This window comes from Hyla sarda, chromosome 2 (assembly GCF_029499605.1).
Source record: "Hyla sarda isolate aHylSar1 chromosome 2, aHylSar1.hap1, whole genome shotgun sequence".
In the NCBI taxonomy this organism is placed as follows: Eukaryota; Metazoa; Chordata; class Amphibia; order Anura; family Hylidae; genus Hyla; species Hyla sarda.
The window spans coordinates 398,999,707-399,016,645 of NC_079190.1; the positions used below are offsets into that span (position 1 = coordinate 398,999,707).

The 16,939-nt window shown below is 41.2% G+C and overlaps 1 protein-coding gene across 10 annotated transcripts in view; it reads right to left on the minus strand.

Annotated features, from left to right (window-relative positions):
- CDKL5 (cyclin dependent kinase like 5) overlaps positions 1-16,939 on the minus strand; it is a 358,007-nt gene that overhangs the window by 15,782 nt on the left and 325,286 nt on the right. For 4 of the 10 annotated variants that reach the window (XM_056558769.1, XM_056558777.1, XM_056558771.1 and 1 more), the window contains exons 12-16: positions 15,780-15,937; positions 13,677-14,691; positions 9,610-9,714; positions 3,773-3,875; positions 3,123-3,261 (exon numbers count right to left, since the gene is read on the minus strand). In XM_056558769.1, coding sequence (XP_056414744.1) covers positions 3,123-3,261; positions 3,773-3,875; positions 9,610-9,714; positions 13,677-14,691; positions 15,780-15,937 — 1,520 coding nt within the window. The remainder of the gene's footprint in view (positions 1-3,122; positions 3,262-3,772; positions 3,876-9,609; positions 9,715-13,676; positions 14,692-15,779; positions 15,938-16,939) is intronic. The other 6 variants (XM_056558773.1, XM_056558778.1, XM_056558772.1 and 3 more) reach the window with 5 other exon arrangements.

A 16,939-nucleotide genomic window follows, 5' to 3' on the forward strand; every position in this document is an offset into this window, starting at 1 on the left:
GTCAACACTAAAAGAAGGGAAATGTGGAGGAGAAGTACTGTATAAGGGAACATGGAAATGTGCAAGATTTCCAGGGAGTCATCTCATTCTAAACAGGATGCTCTAGTTCATCAGTTATTGGAGGACTGCAATCCTAAACATTTATTAGATTCAAAACCATGAAAGGGGAACAATGGATTTAACATCTAACATTCAAAGGTCCAGATATTCCCATGGCCTTTGTTTGGCTAGAGTATAAAATTCTCATACTTGAAAATGTAAAGGGGTATTCCAGGATTTTTTTTATTTGACTATGCTACAGGGGCTGTAAAGTTAGTGTAGTCCATAATATAGTGTCTGTACCTGTGTGTGACGGTTTTCTCACAATTCTTCTGTGATTTTCACGCCAATATTTATTTTTAACAGCATACAAAATGACTGTTGTCTCAGATTTTTCCCAGGTTGCAATGAGCCCGAGACCTGACTCACTAGTCAGCTGATGACAGGGAGCCTGTCTGCTTCAATGGGTGGAGCGATCGCTTGGTGGGAGAGATCAATCTGCAACTAATACAACAGCTGTAGGCACCCTGATTGAAAATCACAGGTCTTGTGAATGGATGCAGCTCATTTATGTTTCAATGGGTGGGGTGGCTGATAAGTGGGAGGGAGGAAAATGGAATTATGGGATTTGTAGGTAAAAAAGAAAACAAACAGGAAATACTAGTTCACAAAATGCTAGCCACAGTATTATGTAATCTCACAACATAGCCATTTAGCCCCAAGACAAGCGCAGATCCTTCCTAAGCATGTCCATTACTGCCTGCCAGGTACGTACTAAAATCACCTTATGGTGGATAACCCCTTTAAAGGGGTACTCTGCCCCAAGACATCTTATCCCCTATCCAAAGGATAGGGGATAAGATGTCTGACTGGGGGTCCTAGTGTTTGTTTAGAGTGTCGGGGGCAGCGCCGGAGGCTCATGACATCACAGCCGTGCCCCGCTCTTGAGGACATGGCCACGCCCCCTCCACAGGCTTGCATTGAGGGAACATAGCCATGACGTCATGAGCTGGGCGTTACAGTGACGTTACGAGCCTCCGCCCCGCATCGCTAGTCATGTGTCAAAAAGTGAAGTTTACTCCGTGCATCGGATGTCCGTGGTACGATCGCAGGGGTCCCCAGTGGCAGGACAACCACGATCAGATATCTTATCCCCTATCCTTTGGATAGGAGATAAGATGTCTAGGGGCGGAATACCCCTTTAAGTTTTGCTTATCTTGCTTATCAATAATTGAAAAGAATTCTTCTTTGAGAAGAATGGGCAAATATTACCATTATTAGGGGTCATCAATCTTCATGTTTGATTTTACCTATCATTTTTATTCAACCAAATTTCTGAGTATGGGTTATTGTGTCCCATTGGCAGTAATGACTGGGCTAAATGATGAACCCTGTCAGTGGTCGTAAAATATCAATATATCAGTAATTTTTCAAAAAAACATAGAAAGCCGATTTTTTTTACAGACACAATAGAAAACTATATCAAACTATAAAAAGTGCTACAAGTCAGAATAGTGATATGAACAGAAGCAATTACTGGACACTGTAAAATGAAGACACATTTCATCCTCAACCAGGACCCAATATGTTACTGTAGGAGATTTTTTAAAACATTCCAGTCTACAGGATCAAAGATAATAGGATATCTCCAGCTGAGTCTATCAAACACCTAGAATGTCTCTTCTCTCAGAGGTCAACGGAAAAAAGGAGTGGACATGGCACAAGCACAGTTTCTGAACCCAGACATAGTTAAAAATAATTATTGTATGGTTATTAATATCCATAGAACATAAGCGTCATAATAAAACATGGACACAGCCTCCTCTTCCATCTCAGTCCTGTGGAGTGGAACTTTTTTAAACATGACCTGTTGTAAAACATTGGACCCTGGTTGAGTTGAACTGTATGTTAAGCATTTTATTACAAGATGACTAAGACATTTCCTTTTACCAACATATTGTATGGGTACTTGTTTAAATAAGGTTACAACTTTAAAGTGTACCTATTAAATTACATAAAAAATTATTATAGTGCCTGTGTAGATTTGCACACCGCTAACCACCTCTCTGAATTACTGCACCATCTGTGTGCGGACGTGCCGGTCCCGCCCTCGGCCAGATAATAGTATAGGAAAAAGAAGGATCGTCCAGCACTCGGGATTGCAGTTAAAAGAAATGTTGCTTCATTTGGAAATCTTCAGACAATGGTCACAACAGAGCAAAGCGTCTGACGCGTTTCGCACTTGTGTGCTTAATCGTAGACTTAGTCTACGATTAAGCACGCAAGTGCAAAATGCGTCAGTCACTTTGCTCTGTTGTGACCATTGTCTGAAGATTTCCAAATAAAGCTAAATTTATTTTAACTGCAATCCCGAGTGCTGGATGACCCTTCTTTTTCTTAAAAAATTATTGTAGTGCAGCAGTATGCATAATAATATTTTTCTAAATGATTTCAATTTTCAAATTGAGGTCTTAATACCTGTATAAAGCGACTGCAGTCCCCTCCCCCAAATGCTGATAACTGTGCATTAGGCCACTCATATTTTTCTGTTTGTTTTTTTTAGGCCACTCATATAAACTCCATCTCCATCATAGAATCTGTAGGCAGCACGAGACCAAGTGCCGTAGAATCACATAACAAACGTGTCTCTCAAGGTTACGGTGCTATAGAGAGGAAGCAGGAGGCTCCATCTCCTAGTGCACAGTAATGAGCGGCGGAGAGAATGGACAACTGCTGCTTTATTTAGTATGTAGACACTGAATTGAACATTAAAAGCATTTAGAAAAATGATTATTGTGGACACTGCTGAACTATAATCATTTTTCATATAACTTCAAGGAGTACTCTGCCCCTAGACATCTTATCCCCTATCCAAAGGATAGGGGATAAGATGTCTAGGGGCAGAGTACACCTTTAACAGATACACTTAAAGGTTTGGTATATTTTTTTTTACAAAACTGATAAAAATTTAAATTGAACAAAATGATTACACATATATACTATATTGGACAATAGTGTAGTTGTATTTGTATTGATGCGTCTTCAGTAAGTATAAAGAGAAAAGAATGAGCAGGAGTTCTCACCAGTGATCAAAAGTAGTCTGTCTCTTCGAGTGATTTGTTGCTGCGGTGCTGTCGACTGGATGTGAAGAACTTCGGTTTGACACACTACTTTCATGGAAAGTTCCCTCTGGCCGAGGTGATGGAACTGTAGATGAAAAAACTGTTATGTGCATCAAAAGTCAGAAAAAACTTCCAAATTAATTTGCCCTCTTTCTCTCAAATACAGACTACTGATGTTTCACAGTCTATAGGTGTAAGATACCATGGCCACTGTAGTTATCACATTTTAAGACCAGATCTGTATATATATATATATATATATATATATATATACACATTTGTGTAGTCACTAGAGCTTTTAATGCTCCCAAGTATACTGATTGACACTCATAGTCAAGATGCCCATAATGCATAATAAAACATCCAAATCTCATTCACTCCACTTTCTGTGGTTAAAAATATTTCATGTGGAAGTTACTGGTAGCAGAGCAGCGAAGGGCAAATGAAACAATGAAAATAAGTCTTATTTGATGGCAACTACTTTTTCTGGATTTAACAATATTACTTTTTGAGAGGCTTTTTACTGGGAAAATACATTTTGAGTAACTATGAAGGCTCTGACACAGAACTAGACGACAATAGAGTATATAAATTTACGACTATATATTTACCTCTGTAGAAGCTGCCGACCCGTCTAGAGACTGTATCACTGTATATATGGCGGTTTTCTTTGGAGGATGGATCATCTGGATGTGTGTCATGATATGGTCCTCCCTTAAAATCACAAACACAATTATTATGATTGTTAATTGATTTCTGAGGTCCCATCATAGAATATATGACATACAGATGTGTCCAAGTCCAACCCTTACATTTCAGCACATTTTAATAAGTTTTAATCAGTTTCTGATTATACAAATTCAATATTGTATCCTGGTATAATAGCAAAACCGGCCTGGAATTCAGATGGCAACCACTGGGTGGACACATACTGTAAAGCATAAACATCTCCTGGGAGAGTATTACCAAACCATGAAGGAGATTTATAAAAACCTATGCATAGGAAAAGTGGAGTAGTTGCCTAGAGCAACCAATCAGATCGCTTCTTTAATTTTTAAGAGGCCCTTTTAAAAAGTGAAAGTGGAAATCTTGTAGGTTGCTATAGGAAACTGCTCCCCTGTCTGGAGGCAGATAACACAGGGTCCACCCATGACTACATTTTACAGTTCCTACCCTCCTCCTACCTACACAATGACCTCTGCACAGGTCACAGAGCATGCCTAGTATACCCTCCCACAAAGGACAGTGTGTCTATGGTTTCTATGTTCCATGTGGCAGCTGTAAAGTATATCTCTGAAATGTTATAAACAGAGCTGAGTAACTCCTCAAGTAAGGTTGCCTCCATAATAATGTACAGAAAATGCATACAGAAAGTGTGTGCAAAGATGTGGTACGATTTGTGGCGAAAAAAATCACCTGCACCAAATTTTTTGTGTTTTGAACATTTTTTAGATACTTTCCTGGCTTGTTCAATAAGGGTGCATGGCAGAATGTGGGAGTGGCTTCACTGAAACAAGGCGTGGCTTAAATGTGCTACAATGCACCAAAGATGCAATACATTTTGCCACACATTTTTGGTGTTAAAGTAAGCCAACATAAACCTGGACAGGCAAATGTCAAGTGGTTGTTATAATTGCAAATACTATTTTTTTGATCAAAGCAAATTCTGTACAGACTCAGAAGAAGCAAGTAATACTAAGGTCAGATACCTGCAGAATTGTGCGTGCAGCTCTGGCTTATAGGGCAGGCTATCACAAAGGAGGCATGGGGGACATAATTATCCAAGGACTGTGTAGTCTGCTGGTATAATCCATATTTGGCCCACTATAAACAGAGTGCTACTGTGCTAAATAAAGTTTTCCATTATACTAAAGTCACTTTATGAAGGCCAATAGTGTACAGTATGCAGTCTAATAAATGTCTAACACTATACTTACTGAACAGCGCACCAGAACAACTCAATACATCTGTTCTTTTCTGACACAATGTACCAGTTTCAAAGACAAACAGCTTTCCCGTTGGAAATACAGATGTGACCCATTTTTACAGAAAAACTAATGCACATTTAATAGTGCACCTGTCACCTATACACAACAGCTATTTTACATTGGGATCAGATTAATAGAGCTGATCAATTAGACAGCTAAGCAGTAAACCTATGCTGCCAAATAAACCAAATATTCGTAAATTCAACCTAGAAATGCACCAAAAGATTCTTATAATTAATGGCTCGGTCCAGTCTTGTTTAATTTATATAGACAACCTATTGATTTAATGAAGTGCTACATTCTGCATAGGCTTCAAAGTAAGGCTAGGCCTCAGAAGCAGGGCTGTAGCTCCCATAAGGCAAATAAGGCAATCGCCTCAGGCGCGCTGCTGCAAGGGGGCACATTGGCCAAAGATGTCCAGCACACATTACACTGGTCAATGAATCTCAATCAGGGTGCCCCAGCAGGGGTGCTGGGACACCCCAGTGGTTAAAGATGACACACCCTTTTCTACCGCACCAGGAGACACCAACCCTAGCATTGCCACTGCTCAAACTCAGTATCCTCTGGGTTCTGTTAGCAACGCCTTATTTTCTGCAAAATACTCTGATACTGCCCCTCCCGAGACTAGACTCTGGATCTGCAACTGGCTTCAGGTACTGCACCAACCCTCTGTCATCCCTCTGTCAACCTTCTACATCCCTTGTTACCCCTCTGTCACACCTCTAAACCCTTCTGTCACCCCTGTACACGCCTCTGTCACCCCTCTACACCCATCATTACTCCTCTCTCACCCCTCATTACCCCTATGTCACCCCTGTAGACACCTGTGTCACGCAAGTACACCCCCGTCACCCCTGTACACCCATGTCTCCCGTGTACACCCCTCTGTCACCTCTCTACACCCCTGTACACCCATGTCTCCCCTATACACCCCTCTGTCACCCATGTACAACCCTGTGTGTGTGGGTGAGACAGGAGGCACTGTGTGTGGGTGAGGCTGGAGGCATTGTGTGTGGGTGAGGCTGGAGGCATTGTGTGTGTGGGAGGCTTGAGGCATTGTATGTGGGGAAGGCTTGAGGCATTGTATGTAGGGAAGGCTTGAGGCATTGTATGTGGGGAAGGCTTGAGGCATTGTATGTGGGGAAGGCTTGAGCCATTGTATGTGGGGAAGGCTTGAGCCATTGTATGTGGGGAAGGCTTGAGACATTTGGGGCATAATCTTCTGCTTTCTCTTCTGGCGCAAAAGGAACTAGCTACAGCTCTGCTCAGGAGCTACTGCATTGCTCTCATTCTTCTAAAGGATGGCATATCAATAAAAATGTCCATTGTTGCATGATCATTAGGTGCGACTGCAAGGACCTTAGAGTCTCCAAAACAAAAGAAAAGAGTAATAGCTCTTGTCAGCCCAGGAACATGCCAAATCCAGTGTAGGAGTTATGCCATTCTACTCACAACACCTGCAAGGCTGTAAAGAGAAGTAGCCAGGAGCAACAGAAGTTCCCCATTTTGGGCCTTCAATGTTCAGTAACATAATACAATAACTTTGCAGAGTTGCTGATGGTCATAAAATTAGCTGGGCAAAACATAGCAAGGAAGCCAATGTTCACCACAGTTGTTCTGGATCACTGTCACAATTTCTCCTGACTATTAAAGGAAATCTGGGACAAATGGCAGGAATGTCAGTACCTACCATGTGCCCCTGACTTCAAATGATGCTCCTATTAAAATAGTGTGTAAATTACAGTGTGTTGTACACAGTCAGTCCTAGGTACATCTGTTTTACGGACCATATGATGGCAGTTTCCATATAAATTGATGGAACTTATGGTGTCTTTCCACAATGTATGGTGGCCCCTTACCAGCACTGATGATATGGTTGCTTTTAAATTCTGGTACACATGTATATACACTCCACGCTTAGTGGTATTTACTGTTAATAAACAAAAATAAAAGTTAAAGGACATCTGCAGCCTAAATACACTTATCCCCTATTCACAGGATAGGGGATAAGTGTTTGATCGCAGGGGGTCTGAACACTGGGACCCCCCGCGATCTCCCGCACGGGCCATGGCTCTCCCGTGCAGGAGGTGTGCCGGCCGCAGCATGACGTTGCGGCCGACACGCCTCCTCCATGTTGTTCTATGGGAGAGGCGGGGATGCAGCGTTCATGCCTTCCTGTCTCTCCCATAGAGATGTATGGGGAGGGGGCCTGGAGGAGGCGTACCGTCAACCCCAGTGAGGTCAACGCTACTCGCATCAGCTGCAGCACAGCACAGCAATGCCTAGGCCCTGTTTGGGAGATCATGGGGGTCCCAGTGGTCGGACTTCCTGCAATCAAACACTTATCCCCTATCCTGTGGATAGGGGATAAGTGTATTTGGGCTGCAGATGTCCTTTAAATGGGCACTGTCATTATTTTGTTGGGACATTTAAACGGTTTTGTATGGGGTCTGGGCACATTAGTAGATGGAGCAGGGAGAAATGCACACTTAGGGGGAGATTTTTCAAAACCTGTCTAGAGGAAAAGTTACTGAATTGTACTGAATTGCACATAGCAACCAATCAGATCACTTCTTTCATTTCTGAAAAGGCCTCTGAAAAATGAAAGAAGCGATCTGATTGGTTGCTATGGGCAACTCAGCAACATTATCATAAATCTCTCCCTTAGTGTGTTCTCTCCTGGCTCTGCGTCACATGACCAAGATGGTCGCATAATGTAAGTCGATGAGACCACCCGCTCACATTGAAGGCAGAGATAGAAGCGAGTGACTGCTTACTTCTCTTCTCCCTCATTCTAGTGATCAGTTGGGATCTGAAAACACACAGACCCCGACTGATTTAAAAACTTTGACACGTCTCTAGGGCATGTCAAAATTGTTTTTATAATGGCAGGTACAGTTTTACAGTGGGATTGCAAGAAAGTTTTTTTGGGGCCATTTCATTCATAAATAAAAAAAAAAATAAAAAATACCATACATCCAGGCCTAGGGTATGTTGGCTTTATACTAGTTAATCAAGCGTGACTGAGTGGGGGAAGGGTGCAGCAAAAGGGAGAAATAACAATGGCTTCAGAGTGCCTACCGAATATCAGGTAGAAAAGCTAGATTATACAGAAAAGCTAGATTAGACAACATTTAAAGCAGGGCTATTGTTCTCCAGTAAAAAGACAGAAGCACAGTAACATATTACAAAGGCACAAATATCTTGCAAAGCAAGCAGGCTTTGATTATTTTTCATGCAAATGAGGGACATCAAAAAGACAAGCTACTGTACTGCTAATTCTGCTTACTCTACTTTTAACAAACTAATTTTCCTAATTAATTTTTACCCCTCAGGGGCGGACCTTACTTAGGGGCTTAGTGATGTTAATAGTTTCTCCATCCAAATGTACTATTAAGAAAATGTGGTAATGAGACAGTAAGCCACTTTCTCCCCTCTGTTCTTAATTTAGTGACGATTCAACCTTGAACTGAATAATCACTAGGGAAATGCTGTCTCAAAACAATGTGGTTGTTAGTCATTTTGACAGAAGAGAAAGGGGATGCAGATAGGTCATGTCATTCTTTATCTTTGGCTCTGGTATTATAACTACATTTTAGTATAAAACTTCTTTAAAGAGGACCTGCCATCAAACCGTATTTAAAAAAAAACTCAGATTACATTCCCTAACTACTCCTAACACCCCTTTTGCCCTTACATTTTTTTTTCCAAGCTTTAAAAAAATGTGTATCAAACCTTTCCCCTTGCTCACATTGTGTGAGCTCCTGGCGGGAGAAAGTGGGTGTTTCCCAGCAGTCACCATGTGCCTGAAGCCTGTGAGAGATGTGCCCCACCATGCCCTGCACACACTACCTGAGTTTGGTCTCCTGCCAGGCCGGGAGGAGACCAAACTAACTGTTTGACTTGCGCAGAACACAGAACAGAGCCACCTAGTGGCCGTTTTTTCAATCAAATTAAAAACATATAAAGGTTGAGAATTTTAACAGCAAGTAAATAGCAAAGTGTCTTATAATTACATAAGGAACAATATATTAAAAGTTTAGTTTAGTGACAGGTACTCTTTAACTTTAGGCACTTGGATCTGGAATCTATTTTACTGACTGCTTCCCACATGGGTCCACTGCTGGCACCGTTCACTGTGTGGGCTAGATGGTTTAGCGAAAAATGTGCTCTGAGCTGCAGGAACTACACACACTTCTTCTGGCTAACTGGACAACTACTCCTGCCATCAACACTTTTTTCTATTAGTGATTTAACAGTGCCCACCCACATATTACTACTTTAAGACATAATGAGGACAAAGTACTCTTTGGTATTACTGTGAAGCACTGAGGCCTGAATTTACAAAACTTTGTTGCTAAATATACAGATAATTGGTGATTATTCCTGATATACCCATATTTGGCAAAGCTTAAATTTTAGGTTGGTTGTTGATATCCCTGTTACGTGATTCAGACCTCAGACTTTTGTCGCGTATGAAATGAAGCTGCGCCATCTCTGTTGGGCTCTTTAGCTAGAGGTCTTGAGTGGATGGTCCCTTCTGGTGGAGCTGGGTCAGCCTGCTAACAGCAAATAAAACAAATGGTTCATACAATTGGAGAAGCAAGACAGCACAAAAGTTACCTGGGGAACATGTTTAGCTTAAATAAAACATAATACACAAAAGCATACTGCACAACGACACACAAGACAGAGTTTTAGTCACTGGTTAAAAAAAAAAAACATTTGGCAGAAATAGAGTTCTCCGTCCTTATAATGAAGTCTGCAATTTTATCTTAGAAGAGAAATATATTTAAGTATGATAGATAGGAAGTAAAGTCACCTGTAAAAGGGTATGGTAAACATCAAAATGGTCATAGAGTACGTAATGTTGAAATCCTGTGCAAGCGCCATTGTTGTGGACTGTGGTGAGAAAGTGAAGTCGATGCCGAACCCTGCACAGCCACTATGCTGCAATCCACAACAATGACTTGTGTGGGATTTCAAAAGGACTATTACCTATTTATTTATTAAATGGGTACTCCCGTGGAAAACCTTTTTTTTTTTAAATCAACTGGTGCCAGAAAGGTAAACAGATTTGTAAATTACTTCTATTAAAAAATCTTAATCCTTCCAGTACTTTTTAGGAGCTATATACTACAGAGAAAACGCTTTACTTTTTAGGTTTTTTTGATGTCATGACCACAGTGCTCTCTGCTGACCTCTGCTGTCCATTTTAGGAACTGTCCAGAGCAGGAGAAAATCCTCATAGCAAATATATGCTGCTCTGGACAGTTACTAAAATGGACAGCAGAGGTCAGTAGAGAGCACTGTGGTCATGACATCAGAGAAATCTAAAAAGTAAAGCATTTCCTCTGTAGTATATAGCCCCTAAAAAGTACTGGAAGGATTAAGATTTTTTAATAGAAGTAATTTACAAATCTGTTTAACTTTCTGGCACCAGTTGATTAAAAAAAAAAAAGTTTTCCTTGGGAGTACCCCTCTAAAGCTAACAAAAATCCTAGAGCTAACTCTTTTGATGGTGCATCTACAGGGGAGTAAATGGCACTTCATAGTGTAGTGTAGAGGGCATTAATGATCTGCACTACTTACTGACCTATAGGGCAGTTACCCATTAAGATCTGTCTCAATACTTGGTCATTCTACTGCCCAACTCAGCAACTTAGTTACCTATAGATCCCTCCTAAATAAATGTCTTTAGTGTAAGACAACCTCAAACCTTCTACAACTTCACAAAAGGGGAATAATACCCTTGATTTTCTTGGAAAACTAGAACATTCTTGAAAATAACAATGTTTTAATGTAAAACTAAAGTATTTTTATTGAAAGCCAATCTCAAGCATTTTGTCATTGGGAGAGACTACTTAAAATGCCATACAATTTGTACAAGTAATTGGAAAATATCTGCACAAACCCACACGCTAACACCTACTCCCTCACACACCAAACACTAAGAGTGTTGCTTATTACCATAATACATTTGTTTCTGTTTTAAGAAACTGCATTACAAATGGAACAAATATAGAATGGCAAAGCAAAGCGCACATTGAAACAGAGAATACAAAAGCATGCTTGTCGAAAACTAGGCTGGAGCTCCATTATAAACTAATTCCACAGAAATACATAGTATGCTCAGTCGTGCAAGATAATAGAGATGTTTTGCAGAAACAAAGTTTGCTATATTCTAAAATTTTTACACTCCCTGAAAATTAGTGACCTTTAAAGGGAAGGTAGTTCCTAAAAAAGAAAATGTGTTTAACAAATACTAAAGACGTAACGCTACAATTTGTTAAGATGTAAAGAAAATATAATAGGTAAAACGTAAGATTTGTCTTCTGATCTTATACATCTTAGAACCTTACACATTGATTGTTAAAGAAAATCTGAGGTTTTGCGGTTAACATTAAAGTGAAACTGACAGCAGAATAGAATCGAACCTTTTAATATGGGCTAATAGGGAAGGGGCAGTTTTTAACAACGTACCTGTAATATCCCTTTCAGCTGCGCCATTTTTGTGCAACATTAATAGTGTTAATGTACGTCGACGTGCATCGATCTGCCCGCCTACTGCTGTAATAGCGGCTTTTCATGAATATTCATCTGGTTTTGTCACAGCAGAGGGCCGGATCAATATTCATGAGAAGGCGTGGTTATAGAAGATGGCAGGCGGATCAGTGCACCTAATGGTACAGTAATGGCCCCAGTGCACCTTATGCTCTTAGTAGCATATTAATAAAAGTGAATCTTACCAAAAACAGCCCAGAGGAGAGGGATAATATAGGTACATTGTAAATCCGTCTCCTCTGCTCTATTAGCCCAAATCATTTGATTTTTCTTTAAAGGGGTACTCCACTCCCCAAGCGTTCGGAACATTTTGTTCCGAAGGCTTGGTGCAGCACTCGGCGTTCGTTTAGAATGCTGGGTGCAGGTGGTGAGGGTTTTGACATCACGGCCACGCCCCCTTGTGACGTCACGCCACGCCTCCTCAATACAAGTGTATGAGAGGGGGCATGACGGCCATCACGCAACTCCCATAGACTTGCATGGAGGGGCGTGATGTGATGTCCCGATGGGGCGTGGCTGTGATGTCACAACCCTCACCACCTGCACCCAGCATTCTAAACGAATGCCGATTGCTGCACATAGATTGCGGGGGTCCCAGCTGCAGGACCCCTGCGATCGGTCATGTTATCGCCTATCCTTTAGATAGGGGATAAGATGTCTAGGGGCGGAGTACCCCTTTAAAGCAGACCTGTCAGCAGGAAAACAGGGGTGTAAATAAGCATATGTATGCATAGTCCTAGTCATCAATATTATAGAAATACCTTTTTCTATCTCCATACATTTTTAAACTGCCGAGATATAAGCCTTTTTGTTCATATGTAAATGAGGCACAGCAAAAGTGCCCAGGGAAGTCCAGCCCATGTCAGTCAAACAGAGTAGGCAGATGCAAGCGGACTTGTGGGTGGTGATAAAAAGGTTTATATCTTGGGGGTAGGAAGGGGTAAAGCAATATAAAAGATATGCCCGGAATCCTAATGACTACTTTAATTAAAATCATGTTTTCGTGATGAAAAGTCTGCTTTAAATAGGTCCTGGTGAAGTTTAAATATTACTGTATTGCTGATCTCAGCTGCTATAAGCAATAAGTATACAGGTCTCCTCTGTCTCTTCCTCTACCCAGAAAGTATACTGTTTCTTAGCAGCAAACCCCCCAAAACCCTTTCCTTCCACTCCTTGATATGTCAATCATGAAAAGCAAGGGGTTTGGGGAGAGGGGAGTTTGCAGTATCCTGGTCTCCATCCACCACCCAGAACTTAGGACACTTCCTTGGTCAAGGAACTCCCAGCAGATACCTCTATACTCATTCGCATATAGCACACACAATTATAATGCTTCAGAGAAAACCCCTTTAATGCCTGTCCAGCCAAACTGTGGCTAAGGTGGTTCACTGCTGCCACCATTGATTGGCTGAGCAGGCATTTCTTGTTGTCCGGACAGAAGCTGTAGGTGATGGGGGAAGGTAAGTTGGGCAATATTTATCATATTATGTTAATGGTGAATTGAATTAGATATTAAATACTAGCCAATGGGGATAACTGATCCTTATGAATAAATGGCCCAGAATGCCAAAATGCAACTGATGACCCTTCCTACCCATACACATGGAGTATATAAGTAGCCAATAAATAAACAAACTATAAAACTAGAATTTCCAACTATACCCATCAAGCCAGTGTTATATTTACTGAATTCTACATTTTACATACACATGAGAAATATGTCAGCCAGACTCTACTTTCTGTCTCCATTTATGGTACCATTAAAATAATTATACATATGTATATGGTTTAAATATTTGAACTGAACTTAGAAGATACTCGGTATTGCTACTACTGCCTCCTCTTAAGAAATGTGGACAACTTATAGGTTTAACATCAGATAACCAAAAAGCTTGATGCACTGTATAGTTATACTATAAAATCAAACTTAAAAACATGCATGCACGAAAAAGTAACCAACCCTAGCAGTATCTTCTGTGCAATCTTCACGTGACGAACCAACAGATCTGGTCAATGTTCGATGTTGTACCTGAGGAGATAACAACTGTAGACTGTTCGCTCTAGATGCCATGCCTTGCCCGACACTTAGTCCTTGGTCATTTCCTTTGACCCTCACTCTGTCTCGACTCACATACATGGAGTGTCTGTGAGGGCGTTGCTGAGAGGAGAAAGGACTAGTGTAACCTAGGCCATAAGAAAAGGATTCATGTGGAGCTGACAATGAGTGAGTGTGAGTACCATCGATCTGATCGGGAAGCTTTAGCTCCTCCATAGTTCTGGAATGTCTTGTGGTAGGTCTCCTTGACTCCAAAGTTCCTTCTTTCCTAGCAGTCCTTCCAGAGGGGCTTAACATAGCTCTATTGTCCCCATGCCTAGGTCCAGCAGGGCTAGTGGGAGAATTTAAGTCATGACAGCTAGACGGAAAATATCTACTGTTGGGTTCCAGTCCTTGTCCTCTATTTTCACTAAGATTTCCCACTGACTTTGAATCAGTGAGAACGCCATGACTTTTTGAATAGCTCATATAAGAACCACTTTTCCTTGAAGACTGTGGGATGGTATCAATGTAACTATGGCGGGCATGCTTTTCACCTGGTTGTAAGCTGCCAGTTTTACCTTCCATGAATGAATGCCTGTTGTGCTGGGAACGTGAACTCGATTTCATGTACTTTGTTCCTGGCCCTTCAATGGTCTTTGGCTCAGCACCAAAATCAAACTCATTCTTAGACTTTGCATCCTTTGGGCTAAGGAGGTGTGGCAAATTGTTATTGGATAAATCCTTGTTACCAGACCCACTTTGGTTGCTCTTTTTTGGGTGAACTGTTGGACTGTGAGATCCTGCTGGGTGACTTCCATTGATAAAAGTTTCATTTGGTGGGTGAGATTCCTCACTTCTTTTTGGTCCAACAGAAAGAGATTGTACATCTTTACTGTTTGATCTGTGGTGTGACTGAGAGCTTTTAGTTGACGGCTTCCTGAAGAATAAAATTTACAAAGTAAATAAGAGAAGAAAAAAAACTACACTGCAACTATTAGATGAATACAGATGTGTTACCCTTTTGAAAAATTTACCGCTAAAAATAAAATCCTATAAGCAGAATGAACTGCGCTGTAACATGTTCGCGAGATCTGTTCTCCAATACAGTTTTGATAATCATATACAAGGGGAGGGGACAAAAAAACTAATATCTCTTTAGGGTGGGATTCCCTTTTCCCACCGCGCTGCACTCAGATTCTCCATTTGATGTTGGAGAGCCAATATCTCCTAACCTACCCTCAAACTGAGAAGTGCCTAAAAGGGGTACGCGGGTGGAAAACATTTTTTTTCTAATCACTTGGTGTCAGAAAGTTAAACAGATTTGTAAATAACCATAACTTCGGGGAAAACTCCAACACGTCCCAATACCTTGGTATCAGCAGCAGTGCCGGACATTGCACCTTTCCTTTCTGCTTAGATTTGTAAATCACTTCTATTTATAAATCCTTTCAGTACTTATCAGCTGCTGTATGCTCTAGAGGAAGTTGTGAAGTTCTTTTCAGTCTGACCCCAGTGCTGACACCTCTGTCTGTTTTAGGTCCAGAGCAAGATAGGTTTACTATGGTGATTTGTTCCAGCTCCTGACATAGACTGTGGTCAGACAGAAAAGAACTATACAACTTCCTCTGTAGCATACAACAGCTGATAAGTACTGGCAGGATTAAGATTTTTAAATAGAAGTAATTTACAAATTTGTTTAACTTTTTGGCACGAGTTGATTAAAAAAAATTGTGTTCCACTGGAGTACCCCTTTAAATAAAGCATTATTATCTAATGTGAACCTATCAGTAACTTACTCATGATTCCCGCACAATAAACACAGTATCCCTTCCCTCGATGACTACCGGTATGTCACTTCTAAAACAATCTTTGGAAACACATTTCTGAGATTAGTTCAAAACATTACTCAAGTGATTTTACCAACTTCCCTTATTTTTGTCCTGTTTTATAGGTAATATTTTTAAAGTGCCAGATCAATTCTTTATCTTGTAGGAAATAAATCATTTTACTAAAAGAGACAATGACCTGCTTGAAGAGTTGGTGTCTGTGTGATGAGTTTTTCTCTTGGATGATCTGGATGGAGAGCTCCCACCACGGTCCAAGAGTCTCTGAGTCTGAAATGCTGGGTGGTTCAAGCACTGTTCCGTCAAATATCTATCAGATGGGTTTAACTTCAATAAGTTCTAGATAAAACAAAGTTTCATTTACAATCATGAAAAGAAAGACCTGGATGTGAAAGGGGGGAAAGTATTCAGAGAAAGTATCATTTGCGGGCACATTTGTTTCCCTCATAATAAAACAGCTATTTTGAGACCCAAAATGGTTAACAGATCAAAACACAGACCGAAAGCACAAAAAGGGCTGAATATGTGTGGAAATATAACCTAAGACTGCAGCATGGTTTGAACTCTAAAGCAGCATAGCAATGCTTGGAGTTTAAAGGGGTACTACTCCCCTAGACATCTTATCCCCTATCCAAAGGATAGGGGATAAGATGTCTGATCGCATGGGTCCTGCCGCTGGGGACCCCCGCAATCTCGGAGCGGCACCCCAGACATCCGGTGCACGGAGCAAACTTCGCTCCATGCCGGATGACTGGCAATGCGGGGCGGAGGCTTGTCACATCACGTTCACCCCTGCTTGTGATGTCACGGCCACGCCCCCTCAATGCAAGTCTATGGGAGGGGGCGTGACGGACGTCACGCCCCCTCCCATAGACTTGCATTGAAGGGGTGTTACCTACCTCTCCCATCCATAACAAACCAGCAGTTACTTACCTCTCCCATCCAGTACTGATCCCCCATTCAGGCTCCAGTCAGCACCCTGGTCTTCCTTTTGGATGAGATGTCACATGACCTCCTCAGCCAACCAGCATATCCTCAGTGTTCACATGTCATACTCCAGGCAACATGGCTCTCATCATTGGACGGTGATGTCTGGAGTCTGGCTTGTTACTGCTGAGGCCACTGATTGGCTGCGACGGTCTCATGATGTCCACTCTGAAAGGAAGGTAGGGATGTTGACCAGAGACTGATTGGGGGGTGGTTGGGGAGAGGATAAGCATGAGACCTGAGAGGCGAGAAACTGCTGGTTTGGTATTTTAATGCACTTGGGGTCTTTAAAAAAAAAATATATATATATATATATATATATATATATATATATAATAATAAATAATAATAATA